Consider the following 15,507-nt stretch of genomic DNA (forward strand, 5'->3'; position numbering starts at 1 on the left):
TTTTATGTTTCAAAGAGTTACTCCTTAAACTGTTGCCACCATACAAATATTTTATCTGATTTTTTTAATATTAAACAGTGATGTGCTATTTTTATCTGGTGGCAGGATTACAAAAAAGAGAAGAAAGGGTGTTGGTATTGGGGCAATATCGTTAACTCCTTCTGAAAGGTATTGTCTGTGTTTATGTGCAAAATAATCCTTGGCAAGTTTCAACTACTGTTGTTAAGACTGCACTGGAAATAACTAAGATCAGTGTGAGGTAGGTGAATGTGGAGCCAATAGTAGTATGTATACTCTGTAATTTACAGTGTAAAGCATATTTGAATGTGGCAGGTGTTGGCTATCACATGAGGCAGCAGAGTGCATTTACTGCATGCACTTATGGTCATGAGGCTCTTAAGTAATCTTTATCAACACATAAATATTATCAATTTACTTGTTCTTTACTGTTTCAACTCAAGACTTCAGAATTGTACTTAAATATGAAATATTTATTATAGAAAAAAGACTTATTTAATCATCCATGTTGCAGTACATATTTATTTATACCTATATCTAAATATATATTGCAGAGAGATAGAGCTATACATATACATATATATATATATATATATATATATATATATATATATATATATATATATATATATATATATATATATATATAGTAGCAATTCACTTGGCTAAACACACATTTGGTTTACTAAACATTCATGCTACCAAATTTGTGTTTTGATGAATGAGGCAAGTGTTAGGGTTAAGACTATATATGTGAGTGTTTGCCGGTTAAGGTTAGAGTTAGAGCTAGACAACAGGATACATTTAGTTGTGTTTGTTTTGTGTGTGTGTGTGTGTGTGTGTGTGTGTGTGTGTGTGTGTGTGTGTGTGTGTGTGTGTGTGTGTGGAGTGAGAGTGTATGATGAGGTTTTTACTAAGTTTAAGGGTGGAAAATGGTTTGAGAAGAAAAGAAAGAACGTGAATAGTTAATATGGAGGCTTTTTTCAAACTGGCTTAAATGGACATCTGTAAATCATATTGATGTCTTATATCATTAAGAAGATTGGCTTGCTTGTTGTTTTTTTTTTTTTTTTTTTGGCACCCTTGAATATTTATATGAAGCCTGCAATAATATGTTTATTTGTTTCTGAGGAAGAAACTTCTTTATCAAAACTGATGTAATATTTTGCCAATAAATAGATGAATTTCATCTTGTTACATTTTCTTGTGGTGCTGACTATTTTGGTTTATCTGGAAGTGTTACAGTCATGCACACAATTTTCTAGGTGGACCTGTGCATTTATTTTGCATGTGATTTGCAAAATAATATATATGTCATCAGTAAGGTGTGCTAGGTCCCATGACAGACATAGTTGCCCCCTTTTAGAGACTTGAACAGATATTTCCATATGCCTAGAAGGTTGTAAAGGATTATGCCTTCTTGTTCATGGCTCATGACAATCCTTGGTTATTGTTGTATTTATAGCATGCATGTGATCCATGTGCCTTAGTCTGTTTGCAACACATGGAGTGCCCTATTGATATGTTACAGTAGTACAGTTTTAAATTGTCAGCACATCATGTGACACATTGATATTGTTGTGTAACAGTATCACCATGCTTGTAACCTAAGAGCAAATAAAACCTTTTGAATTTGCACTAACATTGTATTACAAAGATCAAATTAAGAAAAACTAAATAAACTTCTAAAAGAGACCCATTAGGTTATAGTTGACGAGCATTAACACAGTTACTGTAGCTAAATGATATTTAATATATATATTAGACAGGTAACTATAACTGCACACATGACAAGCACTGTGAATTTATTTCTCTGTTTGTAATCTTATGTATTTTTAATTGAATTTTGATACTGGGAATATGTGTGATCTTTTCTATTTCCCTGATTTTGCAGATACTGTAAACATCCAATATATGAATGTGCTTCGGTTGTGTACTGAAAATGTGTTGCAGGAGTGTCTAGATGAAATTGAAACTTGCAAAGTAAGTTCAAATATTTCTTTAAAGATTAGAATATTTTATAAGATATAGTTCTCAGCTCTATTTTTAATTGATTTTTAGCTCATAGTGACATAGAATGCAGAATTTCATTAGGCACGTAGTCAAAGTGTCTACAATATGATGGGGAAATAATACCATACAGCATAAGACTTCTATGAGGTTGAGCAGTATAGTAAAACTGTACGGTATAAGGACACCTGTTTGGTCTAATGGAGATGCTATAAGAAAGGCATCCTTCACTGGTTTTACACTTAAACTGTTAAATACAATAAGACTGCATCACTGCATGGGCACTGGAAAGGATGGGCTGTGGAGGATGGGAGTGACTGGTTAATACCAGTTCTTCCATCTTGGGGTGGGAGGCAGCTCTGGCTCACCATGTGAGTGACACCTAGAAGGGGTGTACTGGGCTTTGCATGCATGGAGCCACTTAACAACCCAGTGGGAAGTGTGTTTGTGGAAATGTGCAAACCATCCTGAGGTTAGGCTGCATTGTGGAGATTAAGGGAACTGCTAAGGGGGGGGGGGGATCCAGGAGTAGGCTGCACATAGGACCTGCTAGGGTCGTCACTCCCTACCACCTGACTTTTGCCTCTGGAAGGATGAGTGGCCCAGATGAGCTTTCACAGCAGGAACAAATGAGCTGTAGGGCTCTCACTTAACTGAGAAAGGCATGGCTGTCACCTCTGCGGAACAAATTGGATTAGTGGGTACTGGTAGTAAACATTGGGTTGGGTCCTGTGGAAAAGGGGGGAGATTAAAAAAAGAAGAAAACTGTACCCCTGAATTCTGATATCAGTTTGAAATTGTTGCCAGTAGTGAAATGGAATTTGTTAGAAGAAATATTAACTGCCTCAACTATACAGATACTACCTTCTGATGGCTGAAAGTGAAGAAGAGTCAAAGAACCTGTTGATGAAGGTGAAAGCAGAAAGCGCAAAAGCAGTTTTACTGCTTAACATAAAACATGAATTAATAAAATAAAGTTATGTCATTTTGCCTATCAGTTATTTGCAGACAGATGAGAAGGAAATGGATGTAGTGAAATATTTTTTTCATGGACTCCTTGCAGCCATGAACTTAAAAGACGTTTACTTCTTGGAAGGAAACCTATGGCAAATTTGGATAAGATTTTTAACAGCCAAGACGATACATTTTCAACAAGTGTCTGATGGTCAAAGCAATGATTTTCCTGATAGCAGCACATGGCTCTGAAAAATAGACTATAATAGAGATTGTCTAATGGAAAACAAATGCTTTTGAACTGTGATATTGGAGAAAACTTTTTTGAATTTTTTGGCCTGCAAAAATATCATATCAATCGGCACTTAAGGAAATAGAATGAGATCATTCAATATAAAGTCTGATAGTAAAGCTAGAGAAGACAGTTGTGCTGGAAAAGCTGAAACCCAAAAGAAGAATGGTCAGCAGAAGCTGTGGTAGATAGACTGTAGTAATGAATATGAATTTGCAAGATCTTCAAAAAAGAGATGTTGACAGATATGACTGGTGTGTTGGAAGTCCTTGAGGTACAAAGAGTTGATCTTAACACTGTAACATCAGCAACAACTGCTCCATCAGCAATCTGGAGAAAAAATACCTCTTCCATAAAAAATAAAAATAATACACTTTCAGTCCTGCAACATTCACATTCTTTGGCATATAGTACCAACAGTACAGCATATAAATATTTCTTTAGATAAAAAAAAAATAAATGCATATGTGCATACATGCATCAGTGGCAAGTAATGTCATTGTATGCATAGTGCATCAGTTTTAATTTATTGTTTGGTCAATCTGCGCATGGTACTCTGTCTTGGAGTACCTTTATAGATGAGCATGCCATCTACAAAAGAAGTGTTTCATCCTTCAGTGCATTGAAATTTCAGGAATTTTCTAAAAAGGCCATCTGACAGATAACACCCGCTACAGCAGAGTAGGTAAGAAAGACTTGTTTTATAGAACTACATAAAACAGTCAGAGATCAGCAAAATCATTAAATTATTGTGACCCAGATTCATTTACTGCTTACCAGATTCCTTTCCAGTAGGAAAATGTCTGCCAGATATACTCACATTTGGGATTAGATAACATCATATATATTATAGCTAATTTAAAAATGTTATATCTTAAAAATTCTTAAGGATACCAGTTATGGATTGAACACAGCAGTCCCACAACAAGAGAAAGAGTACAGCATTAACTCTATTTTAGGACTCCTGCTCTGTAGACCATTCGGTTTCTTTCAGAGAGCAAGAAAGTATACAAAAAGATGCTTACTTTGCAGCCCTTGTATCTTTTGATAAGACAAAATGCTTTGCTGACCAAAATAGATCTAAAGAATGCTTACTTCCAAATTTCTGTAGCATACATTCCGGAGGTACTTACAGGTCGAGATAGGACAATGACATTGCAAATATTTGGCCTGTAAGTCATGTTTTAGGGTTGCCCCATGTAAGAATGCTCTTTTCAGATCATTGATTACCCTTAGAGATGAACATTACATATTCAATACATTTTTGGAAAGCTAAAGTCGCAGTGCAGGTCTTTTTAGCGTGCTTGGAATTTTCCCTTTACTATTTCAGTACCACTCAGTGAGCAGTGCATCCACAAAAGAACTTGTAGGCCTCTTTAGTGAAATGGATCTCAAGGCCAAAACTAATAAGTTCACAGGTTTTGGAGGACACTGTTTCAGTCAAAGCAGAAAACCTTCAACACCAGCAGATGGAATCCTGTATGCCAACAACCACCTTTCTGGAACTGTCCCTAAACACCTAAAACCAAAACAGCAGAGAGGAAATCCATGCCTGTTGCATTAGGGAGTTGGAGAAGACAGAGTACAGAAACAGACACATTAACTCCCTTTTTGTTATGGTAATACAGAGTCGTAGGGCTGAGGATCTGTGTGCCTTTTTAGAGGACATACCATTCAACTCATTGCAGTTGGACCCAGCAAATCCTCTGCACATAGAATTGGTGCATAATTTCATGCATCCACCAGATTCCCCTGAGTTCCTGCCATGTCCAGTGATCCTTCAGGCTCTTTGATTTTAAAAACAAGGAAACACATTATGTTTACTGCTTAGGAAGGTCACCACTTCCTAACTGAAGAGTTTCAAAATTGGACTGTTTCATGACTATGAATGAGCCACTTTAAGAGGAGTTTGCAGCAGTATTCTCCATGAATCACAAGAAGAGGCCGTCTTCTTTCTTCAAATATCAGTGACCCTAATAATCAGTATAAAGATCAACTTCATTCTGTCAGCTCCCTGGAGGCAGCTTTAGACCAATTGTGGGAAGATTTTTAGTCTGTAGAAGTGGATAATGACATGCTTGGACAGCACGTCTCAGAGTGGTCTCAGCTAGTTGATATGTGGGCAGCTGGAAAAAGAAGAGGAATCTGAACCAGGTTTTCTGGGTCTCAGGGGCAGGTTGGAGAGGGGTGTTACTATGGTAATGACTTTAATTCCTGTACACACTTTGCCAGCTTCTTGAGGGTACCAGTTGATGAGGTTAGGTCTGGAACTTAGAGCTTTGCTTGCTAAGGACTTCATTGTTACTATGAATTCAGTTAAGTACAGTTTCTAGAAGTGAATGGCATTTGCAGAGATTCTCACACAAGCAGTTGAACAGCTAGTTCTACAAGACATGTGCAGGCTGCTCCATGTAAAAGATGACACATTTATATTCATAATGCCTTCTATTCCCTTTTCCAGTGGAATAGGCTCTTGGCTGAAATCTAAGTAAAGACTGAAAGTGACAATGCCTGGTATTAGCACTGCTTCTTTGGCAGGTCATGCTGTGGCCAGATTAATCTTTAACCCTACACTTAAGGAATTTTTGGGGAGAACGTGGAGCATGAACTCCTTAATCCAGAAAGACAAGAAGTTTGGGGAGTATGGGGGAGGGATGGCATAATGGTTAAGGTGTTTACCTTACAGACACAAAGTACAGGGTTTGATTCTCAGATTGGGTAAATGGCTAGGCTTAAAATAGCCCACAAGGACACTTAGCCTAGTACTAATTTATGAACATATGAATGTTTGGGTTGGGAGGGTGGCCTAATGGTTAAGGTGTTTGCCTTACAAACACAAGGTGCAGGGTTTGACTATGCAGAAGGTTTTGGACAGCCATTTTAAGCAGTATCTTTCTTGGTAGCGTCCCCATTATTCCCTGTGAGATGCCTTAAAACTGGAACTGAAGAACTTTTGCTCTTGATGACAAAGGCCCATTACCTAAAAGGTAGTGATGAGAAGGTCACTAAACAGATAAATGTGGTGGAGTAGAACGTATTTCAGGCATGTAAAAAAAGTACAGACAGAGAGAGGTACCATGACAGTGCAAGCTGGTGCACAGCTAACTGGGGTTAAAATATCAAACCAAACTAGACTTAGAAAGGGCACCTGCTGGATCATGGGTGATGTTCTTCGTCTTCCCTTGCTGCAGTCCTGACACCAGAGTAGTCCAAGGCCCCCCAGTACAATAATATATAGAGAGCGCGCCGCATGGCACTTAGACTGATTTCAGTCGTACGGGTACTATACTAGCTCGCATGATCATTTCCTCCCTCATCTCTTTTTCGATGCGCATGCGATGCAGAAGCATTTTTTTGGTATCTGTTGGCGTTCTGAGATTTTTCAAACCGAATACAGAGTTGGCTAATACAGACCGTTAGCGCGAATTTTAGTTTGGGGGTTTTTTTATTTAACGGGATGTCAGGATGTCAGAAAAATTCAGAAATTGTATTTCTTGTATTTCTTTGATACATAGGGATTATCATACATTGTGTATACCTTTAGGGCCACAAACGCAGCGAGGTTGGGTTGTTGGTTGCTTCTAGATTTAACTCGCTAGAGCGAAGGAGAACGGTGTGAGGAGAGGTGTGTTTGGGAGGCGTTGTTATTATACTTGCAGCTCGGATATGCCGTGCCCTGCTTCAAGAAAGCGCGCCTCGCTTCATCTAAGCGCTAGGGTGAAAGCAGTGAAGTCTACGGACGTCGGTCCTTTAAGCTCAGGACGGTCCTTTTTTGCCAGGGTCTCCTATGGAGTCTCAGGCAGATACTTTACTGTTACAGGGATGTATACTCAGGGGGTAGGCCAGGCTGAGGGGGCCAGGGAGGTAACTGTTCTTCCCTCTCTTTCTTCCCTCTCTTCCTCCTCTAGTTAGGCCCTAAGCTTCTTTTTAGAGGAGGCCAAGTTCAGCTTCTGCAGGGCTGCTTCTCCTAGGGGCTTCTGACTCATGCTTAGAAACTCATGTAAAAGCCTGATTTTAAAATGCTTAAAATTTAGAGGCACTATGCCCCACTGATAAGAGGCCTGAGGTGGAACAGGAGAGATAGAGTTTTTGACATTCACAGGAGTTTTTGCCTCTCAACTGTGGCCTGCCAGTGAGTCTTCTGTGGAAGACTTCTTCTGGAGTGGATGATTCCTTCTCTTTCTGATCCCACTCCTTTTTTTTCTTTTTCTCCTCCTGAGGATTTTCATGAGAGCACTCTAAATGGGAAGGCCACTTTAACTGGGAAGCCAGAAAAGAAGCAAGAAGAAGAAAAGGCTTAAAATTAGGGTTTTGCCCTTCCTCCTGTGTTGAACCTTTCCTCTATTAGTGAGGCTGTGTTGTTCTGTTTTGCAGAATTCTTGCCCTCCCTGATGAACCCTGATCCCTATCTATTGCTCTAGGGTAAGCGTAGCTCAGGGTTATTTGTTTAAGAGTCCCAGGCGGAAGAGTCCCAGAGGCTCACAGGGAAGGTGTTAAAGCTTCTGTGGTTAAAAATCCTGTACCCTCTCTGATGGTGAGGCCTGTGGGCTTTTTGGATAGGTGGGGAAGGCGTATAGCTGGGGGGGTAAAGTATCATGCCTTTCCAGTGTCAATTTGATGGCTCAATTTTGTCAAGTTATCTCTCTAAAAATCAAAATTTATCTCCTTTCACAATTGAAATCTAAGGTGGATGCTGTAAGATTGTTGAGAGTAAGTCATGCTGGATTTGGTTGATGTAGTTGTTTTTGCAGTGGGTAAATGCTTTGTTGGCTTTTGGACTGATGTGCTGCTAGTTCTGGTCATCCGTGGCTGTTCATGGTTTCATTTAGACCCATGCTTTAAGGATTAAGATTTGGATTTTGGATGCGCTGACATGGATTTTGCAGTTTTTTTTGATCTACTGTGTTAGTTGGACGCTAGTTGTTGGAAGACAAATAAGAGAAGCAAAGAGCTAAGAAGTTTTGCAGGACTAGCTAAGAGGAAGCAGGTGCCTAATTGGGGTGCTAAAGGGGCCTGCATATCCTGCTTATGGGCCTGCCTCTAGGGGTGGTCCAGGCGTGGTGAGGGAACTCAAGGGCCGTTGGGCTCAAGATCAGATTAGGCCTAGCTCAGACAGTTCACCTGCTCAGACTTCTGGTGAGGGCGGTGGACAATCCTCAATGATTCCGAGATTCAGCTGTTTTTGGACTCTCGGAGGGCAATCGCTTGGCAGCTCCTTTGGGAGGGATTTATAAAGAATTTTGGGATTTAATCCTCAAGATCAATGGGTGCTGGATATGTCTGATCCCATTACAGATTTATTTCAAGTTTTGCCCCCCTTTCATGCGTCCTTTCAAGGGCATGCCAGATGTTCCTCCTCCACAAAGCAAAAGAGGTCAGCCAGCAGATAGGCAAGATTCAGCCCAGTCCCTGTGTTCGAAAGGGGCCGGTTTAGAATGCTGTTCTAGTACAAAGAAGGGGAACATGTGGGGTATAAGGATTTTGGATGGACCTCAACAAAGCGATGACATTCCCAAGTTCACTTGGTTGACATGGACAAGTTCAAGATGTTGACGTTACAGCAACTGTTACCTCTGCTGGGCAAAAGATCACTGGATGGTAACTTTGGATCTCAAGGAAGCTTGGCTTCATGTGCCCATAAGGCTAAGTTTTGTAACTGGAGATTTTCCCTGGAGATTCTGCATTGCAGTTTGGCTTATCTACTGCGTAGGCCTTTCTCTAGGTTCTGGCCAGAAACATCCTTGCTTGGAACTTCTTAGCATTTGCTCAAATTTATCCTTACTTGGACGACTTTCTTCTGGCTTCAGAAAGGTCTGGAGTACAGCACAACTGTCTTGTCATACATCAACTAAGATGCCTAGGGTATTCTGTGTGCAAATAAGGTCAGTCTAGTATTGAATACAGACAAAGTAGTAGCCTTTACAAGACTGAATACAGCTCAGAGAGAGGCCTGTTTAACCCACAAGACAAACAAAAGAGTAAGCCACTTTACTTTGCATCAACTATCCTTTCAGTTCCAATTCCATCAAGGATAGTCCTAACAGTGCCAGGGTTCGCCAAACTGTGTATTCTGGTGCTTCCCAATGCCACCACTCATATTCTGAAGCTGCACAAAGGGCTCAAAAACAACTGGTGGGCTGCAATAATGTCATTCAAACACTGTCATTGTGATAATACCTAGCCCTTTCCACCATTAAACAAATGGGCTCAGGAATGTCACCTTGGTCAAAGGGACTCTCTCATGCCCGGCCCGATGAAAGTGGATTGGCTGCGACAGATGCCACCGGACTTACTGCTTAGAGAGATGATGCCATGGACATGGATTGCTCTGAAGTGGCCCAAGAAACTACATAGAAGACATATCAACATGCTCAAGATCATAGCAGTCAGTCTCATCATCTCACAGCAAGGCATTACTTGTCAGTGGGCATGGTAGCAAGCAAGACAGACAACACAACAGGCATGTGGTACATCATGACAGAAGGGGAACACATTCTTGCTCTCTATCAAGGCAAGCAATGAGATAAGCTATGACTGGAAGCAGCCAAAAACTGACTCTTGGGGCGGGTTTCTGCCAGGATGTGGCTCTTCCCTAGCAGATGTATTAAGCAGACAAAAATGGACAGTACTAAGGAAACAAATCATGGATCTGTTCAAGTGTTGACTGTGTCATGGCATGAGCCTTTGTTTTAAACATCCTCTTCTCCACTAAACCACCAGGTGCCAAGTGATTAAGACCCTATTTTCAATACTGGCATGGAAAGCACATGCTCTGTCTTTCACAATGGAAAAAAAGTCTCAATATGCCTTTCCCAGCTCTACTGCTTCTTCCAATATGCTTTACTAAGGTCAGACAGGACAGTCCAGAGATAATTTTGATAGGGCCAGATTGGCCTCGGCAACACTATGACCCTTCTAAGAGGTCTTGTAAAGCCTCCATGGCCTTTACCTCCTTTGTCCTCATCTATTGGTGTGGTTTTCTCTGAGTCATCTGCTCAATGTCATTCTTCAATCTCTTCATCTCACAGCTTGGCATATTCTGTGTTCAAACATGGTCTCTTAGAGCTTCGTAAACAAGTTTTAAAACAAATTATTGAAAGCTTCCATACAAGTACTAGGCAGTTGTGCAGCAGGGAAAAATGGAGTTCTGAGGGATTTTTTGTGTTTTAAAAACAAAGTTCTAGGTGGAGAGGCTAATGCATTGCATTTTGTTCAATATTCCACTGAAAAGGTGGTGAAGGGATGTCTCTCTTCCTTTGTCTTTACTGCTGCAGCAATTTCAGCTCTTCTATAAGGTGACCCACCTTTGCATGCCTCATCCTTCTACTTGGAGTTCACCTTGTACTGGAAATATAGAACCCCCATGGCCCGCTCGTAGAGCTCTTGGGATCTCAATTGCCACAGCTGTTTTACTTACCATGTGCCTTTTACCTGCTCAATTATGTGTCTTAGCCTCTTATTCTGCAACCTTTGATTTTTTCTGTGTTTCTGTTGCAGAGCAAGAAAAAGAGAATAGAGTTGTTTTGTTGCTACCATAAATGTTTTGATTTTTCCATTCCCCTTGCACTATCATTTTGTTACTAATCCTTCCTCCTCTGTGTTTCTGGTTTCTTGTGTGGCTTTAAACCAAATCATTCATTTGCCTTATTTTTGGAATCCTCATGGCTTTAGGAAAAGATTTTGCACACTTTGCATGTACACAGGCAATTGCGTTATTATTTGAGGGGGACCTTCAAAAATTTTTGTAGTGGGTCAGCAGTTACTTCATTTCTTTTGCTTTAAGTTCATCTAAGGAGCCTGTGTCAAAGCAACTCTCTTCTATCTAGATTACTTTTTGGGCCAGCATTTGGTTCCAGTGTCAGGACTGCTAGGTATTCAGGCTGATTAGGCTCATATCACTAGTAGGTATGCCACTTACTTGGGGCAAAAGCCCAGGAAGTTACTAGCACTTGAAGGTAGGCAGAGGAAGAAGCAGGACAATAATGCAGCTGTGTGCTGTCACACATCAGGGAGGCTGTAAACATTATCTAGAGGTACTAGCAGTGTGTTTGTCATATTGTCACCAGATGTTTGCTAACTCCATTGAGAAGTAGAAGGGCTGGGAGAAAATGGTTGGAGCTTTTCGTAGAGAGTGACTTGCCTTCTTACTATATAGCAACAGAAGGTGCTGTCCTCTGCAGTTAGTAAGGCAGTGGTATGCAGGGTAGTCTCCCGTTAGTAAGACAGAGATAAGTGAGTCTGGCAGTTAACACAGAGGACTAAAGCTCTTGATTTGTTAATGAGCTGCTTCCTGTGCCAAGAATACAGGATCTGAATCTTTTCACTTTCATTTGCCTACTGTGTGAGCTTGAGCAAGGTGCACTTGGGGCAATTGGGAAGTTTGGACTATGGTCCTTAATGGCTTCCTAGACTGCATGCAATGTAACTACATATTAGCATATAAACTTATATTATGGGGAAAGGGACTGGGCTCAGATGGGCTTAGTACATATACGCTTTACTTTTTGAGTTTGTCTTCATCAGATTTGTTTGTGGTCCTGTTTATCACTTTTCAGAAAAAATATGTGTATCAAATGATCTGAAGAATTCTGTGCTGCCTTCCTGTTGATTTCTTTCTGTTTCTTGCCTTTGCATGCAAGCATACCACAGTTCATTTAACTATTTATTGTAATTAACTAGTCTTATTACTGTATTGTACTGAGTACAATAAATAAATACACAGAGACAAATGTTTCAGTTGATAGGCTATACTATTATATTCTCCTTTTGGTTCTACAAGCAAGCAATACAAATATGTCAGCTCTCTGTAGCAAATTCCCAAAGCTTGTTTATGCACAGTTACATTTATACCAGAAGGTCTGGTATTTTTCTCAAAGTCTGATGTAATACAGTTTTTTCTTTGTATAACAGTGTTTCTTTGTTCTTCTAATTTATGATTTTTCCTTGATTCTTTGGTACAGGAAATTTCATCTTGCATTATCTGAAACTTAGTGTTCCAGCTTTATCTTGCTTGAAGTTACTTTGATGTACTTTCAGCTGCCATCTGCGTAGCTATTTTACAAACTTTGTTTCTCAATAACATATTTTTTTTACATGGATGCCAAAAATCTAACTAAGCTATATATGCTTGCCAGCACACTTACTGTTTTTCTAATTTCTCAGCATTTTACACTATTGTAAATTAACCCTTTATATTTCAGATTATTCTTGCAGCTTTTTGCTTAAGCTAATAATCATGCTAGCAACAGTTAAGACAGTGTGTAGTAAATGGAACAGAGTACTTATATTCTTTCACTATCCTCTCTAACATTCACTATAACTGTACTGAAGCTTGGTAAAATTGCTACTATAGTGACAAATTATCACCCCATATCCCTTATCAGTGTTGGTCTTAGGATATATTTGAGGCATTAACAGACATGATGAAAGGACTTCTGCCAGATCTAATGCTTCCAACACAAGCAGTTTTCATCAAAGGGAGGTCCAATCTGGACTGCCTTTGGATACTCAAGAACTGTATTCAGGGTTTACATAGTATGCCTGAACCACCACTTGTGATTTTATTGCACTTTGCTGCACCCTTTGACTGAAGTGAAGCTGAGATCCCTCATAAAATCCTCCAAAGCTAGTTATGAAAACAAAATCGCCACTGATTCTAAAGACAACCACAAAGCATTCTATAGCTATGTCAAGAATCTCAATGGCAACACTTAGATCTGCTCTGAGTTACAGCACAATGGCACTAAATATACAGAACCAACTGATATTGCCAGCATCCTGGCAGATAGGTTCAGTACTAACATTACCCCTCTCTCATCCCCTAAAGGGCCCATCTCTATACTGGAAGAATGCAAAGTACCTGTGCTCATGACTTCACAGGTACAAAACACGCTCTCCAAAGCCAAAAACACAGCATCCATGGGACCTGACAACATCCCAGGCTGCGTTCTACATGAACTACAGAATGAACTGGCACCCCACCTAAGTACCATGTTCAATCATAGCCTCACCTCAGGCTTTGTGCCCACTGAATGGCGCACAGCAACGGTTATCCTACTCCACAAAGGGGGAGCCACCACGGACCCCGGGAACTACCACCCCATTAGCCTGACGAGCCTGGTCTGCAAGGCTGTGGAGTGTATCATCATGGAACTTATAAACAATGACATTGGTAATCTCCAAACTCTGGACCCTACCCAGTTCGGGTTTGTAAAAAGCAGATCATGTCTCCTAAACCTGATAGACTTCTTTGAAGCGGTCACCAAAGCTGTAGATGAGGGTAAGGTGGTACACACAGCCTATCTAGATTTCGCCAAGGTTTTCGACACCATCCCCCACTCTGGAATTATAGACAAACTCACTAAACTAGGTATAAATCCCTATGTTGCAAGATGAGTTGCCAACTGGCTCACTGACCGAACCCACACTGTGAAAGTAGCAGATTCTAAATCCAACTTCAGACCAATGACAAGTGGAGTACCACAGGGTTCAGTCCTAGGTCCTGTCCTGTTTGGCATCTACTTCTCTGAAGTACAGGATAACACAGAAGGTCTTTGGCTAACAAAGTTCGCAAATGACTGCAAACTTCTTTCTTCTTCTTTCGGCCGTTCCCGTTAGGGGGTCGCCACAGCGGATCATTTGTTTCCATTTCTTCCTGTCCTCTGCATCATGCTGTTTCACACCAACCACCTGCATGTCCTCTATCGCCACATCCATAAACCTTATCTTAGGCCTTCCTCTTTTCATCTTACCTGGCAGCTCCATCCTTAGCATCCTTTTCCTAATATACCCAGCATCCCTCCTCAGCACATGTCCAAACCAACACAATCTCGCCTCTCTTGCTTTGTCTCCAAACTGTCCAACTTGAGCTGACCTTCTAATATACTGATTCCTAATCCTGTCCATCCTAGTCACACCCAGTGCACTGTCCACCTGTGTCCCAAGGTCTCTTATCACACTTTCAATGTTAAGTAGATGGGAGATAGGAAACTAGGAGCCATAATCAAATCTCCTAACGATGTGGACATCCTACAAAATGGCCTCACTGAGACAGATGCCTGGTGTCAAAGCCATGCCCTCAAGCTCAATACCAAAAAGTGCATTGTCATCCCTTTTGATAAAAACTCTTTACCCATGAACTACCACATAGGTGGTAGTCTACTTAACACCGAAAGTGTGATAAAAGACCTTGGGACACAGGTGGGCAGTAGTCTCTCCTTTGATAATCACATCACCACAGTAGTCAGGAAATCATTCTACGTGGCACACCTCATCACAAAAGGTTTCTCATCCAGGAAAAAAGAGGTCATTGTTCCCCTCTACTCATCACTCATTAGACCCATTAGAGATTACAACTCCCCTTTTGGTATGTACCTCACAAGTCATCTACAACAACTGGAAAGGCCACAGAAATACCTCACAAAGAGGATTACCAGCCTCAAACAGATGCCCTATGCAGACCGTCTCAAAAAACTCCAGCTTTACTCTGTCGCATATCGCCTACTCAGAGGCGATCTCTGCCTAACATACAAAGCTATGTCAAACCCAGAGCTGTTGGACATGCTCCAAGTAAAGAAATCCCAATCCCTCTGAGCTACATGCTCTAGGGACCTAAACCTTGTCACCACAATAAACAGAACATGCTGGAGGGATAGATTCCTGACTCAGAGACTTCCCATACTCTGGAACAAACTACCTATCTATATCAAACAAAGCTCCTCATTAGCACTCTTCAAGGAAAAATCTTGATGATTGGATGGGAGATAGGAAATTCACCCCGGGGATCACTTCTGTGGCTCTGCTTGACAGGGGCACAGGAAAATTATTTTCTTGGGTGGCAAAAGCCAGGGTACCGTTTGGCTAGGCTTATATAGGCCCTAGGGCCAATAGCCTAGTACCTGCCTATGAACTCACTGGGGTATGTATGGCAAGTTTTAGAATTTATGTAGCTCCTCAGCTAACTGCTGGTAAGGGAGGGAAATAAGATGTTGGGCAATCCCAAACATTATATGTATTCCTCCTGGCACATGCTTTCACAAATGGATACCTGTCCTCCCTCTTTGTTACAGAAAGGGGGTTAACTAAGTTGCCTTGTGTCCTCCATACTTTTCTATAAGTCGATGTTATATAGATCATCTGCAGTCTTGGGATGGTAGTTATATGGGGTTGCCACCAAAGCTTTGATTTGTGAAATTGACTCCACTGTTCTGTTTAAAGAGCCCCATCCGAGATGT

General features: G+C 40.8%; 1 protein-coding gene across 1 annotated transcript in view; it reads left to right on the plus strand.

Moving 5' to 3' along the window:
- The window catches only part of CCDC180 (coiled-coil domain containing 180), a 2,826,277-nt gene that overhangs the window by 842,571 nt on the left and 1,968,199 nt on the right, over positions 1–15,507 (plus strand). The window contains exon 12 of the mRNA XM_044058396.1: positions 1,913–2,001. Coding sequence (XP_043914331.1) covers positions 1,913–2,001 — 89 coding nt within the window. The remainder of the gene's footprint in view (positions 1–1,912; positions 2,002–15,507) is intronic.

This window comes from Protopterus annectens, chromosome 16.part0 (genome assembly GCF_019279795.1).
Source record: "Protopterus annectens isolate FY-2018-M chromosome 16.part0, PAN1.0, whole genome shotgun sequence".
NCBI lineage: Eukaryota > Metazoa > Chordata > Ceratodontiformes > Protopteridae > Protopterus > Protopterus annectens.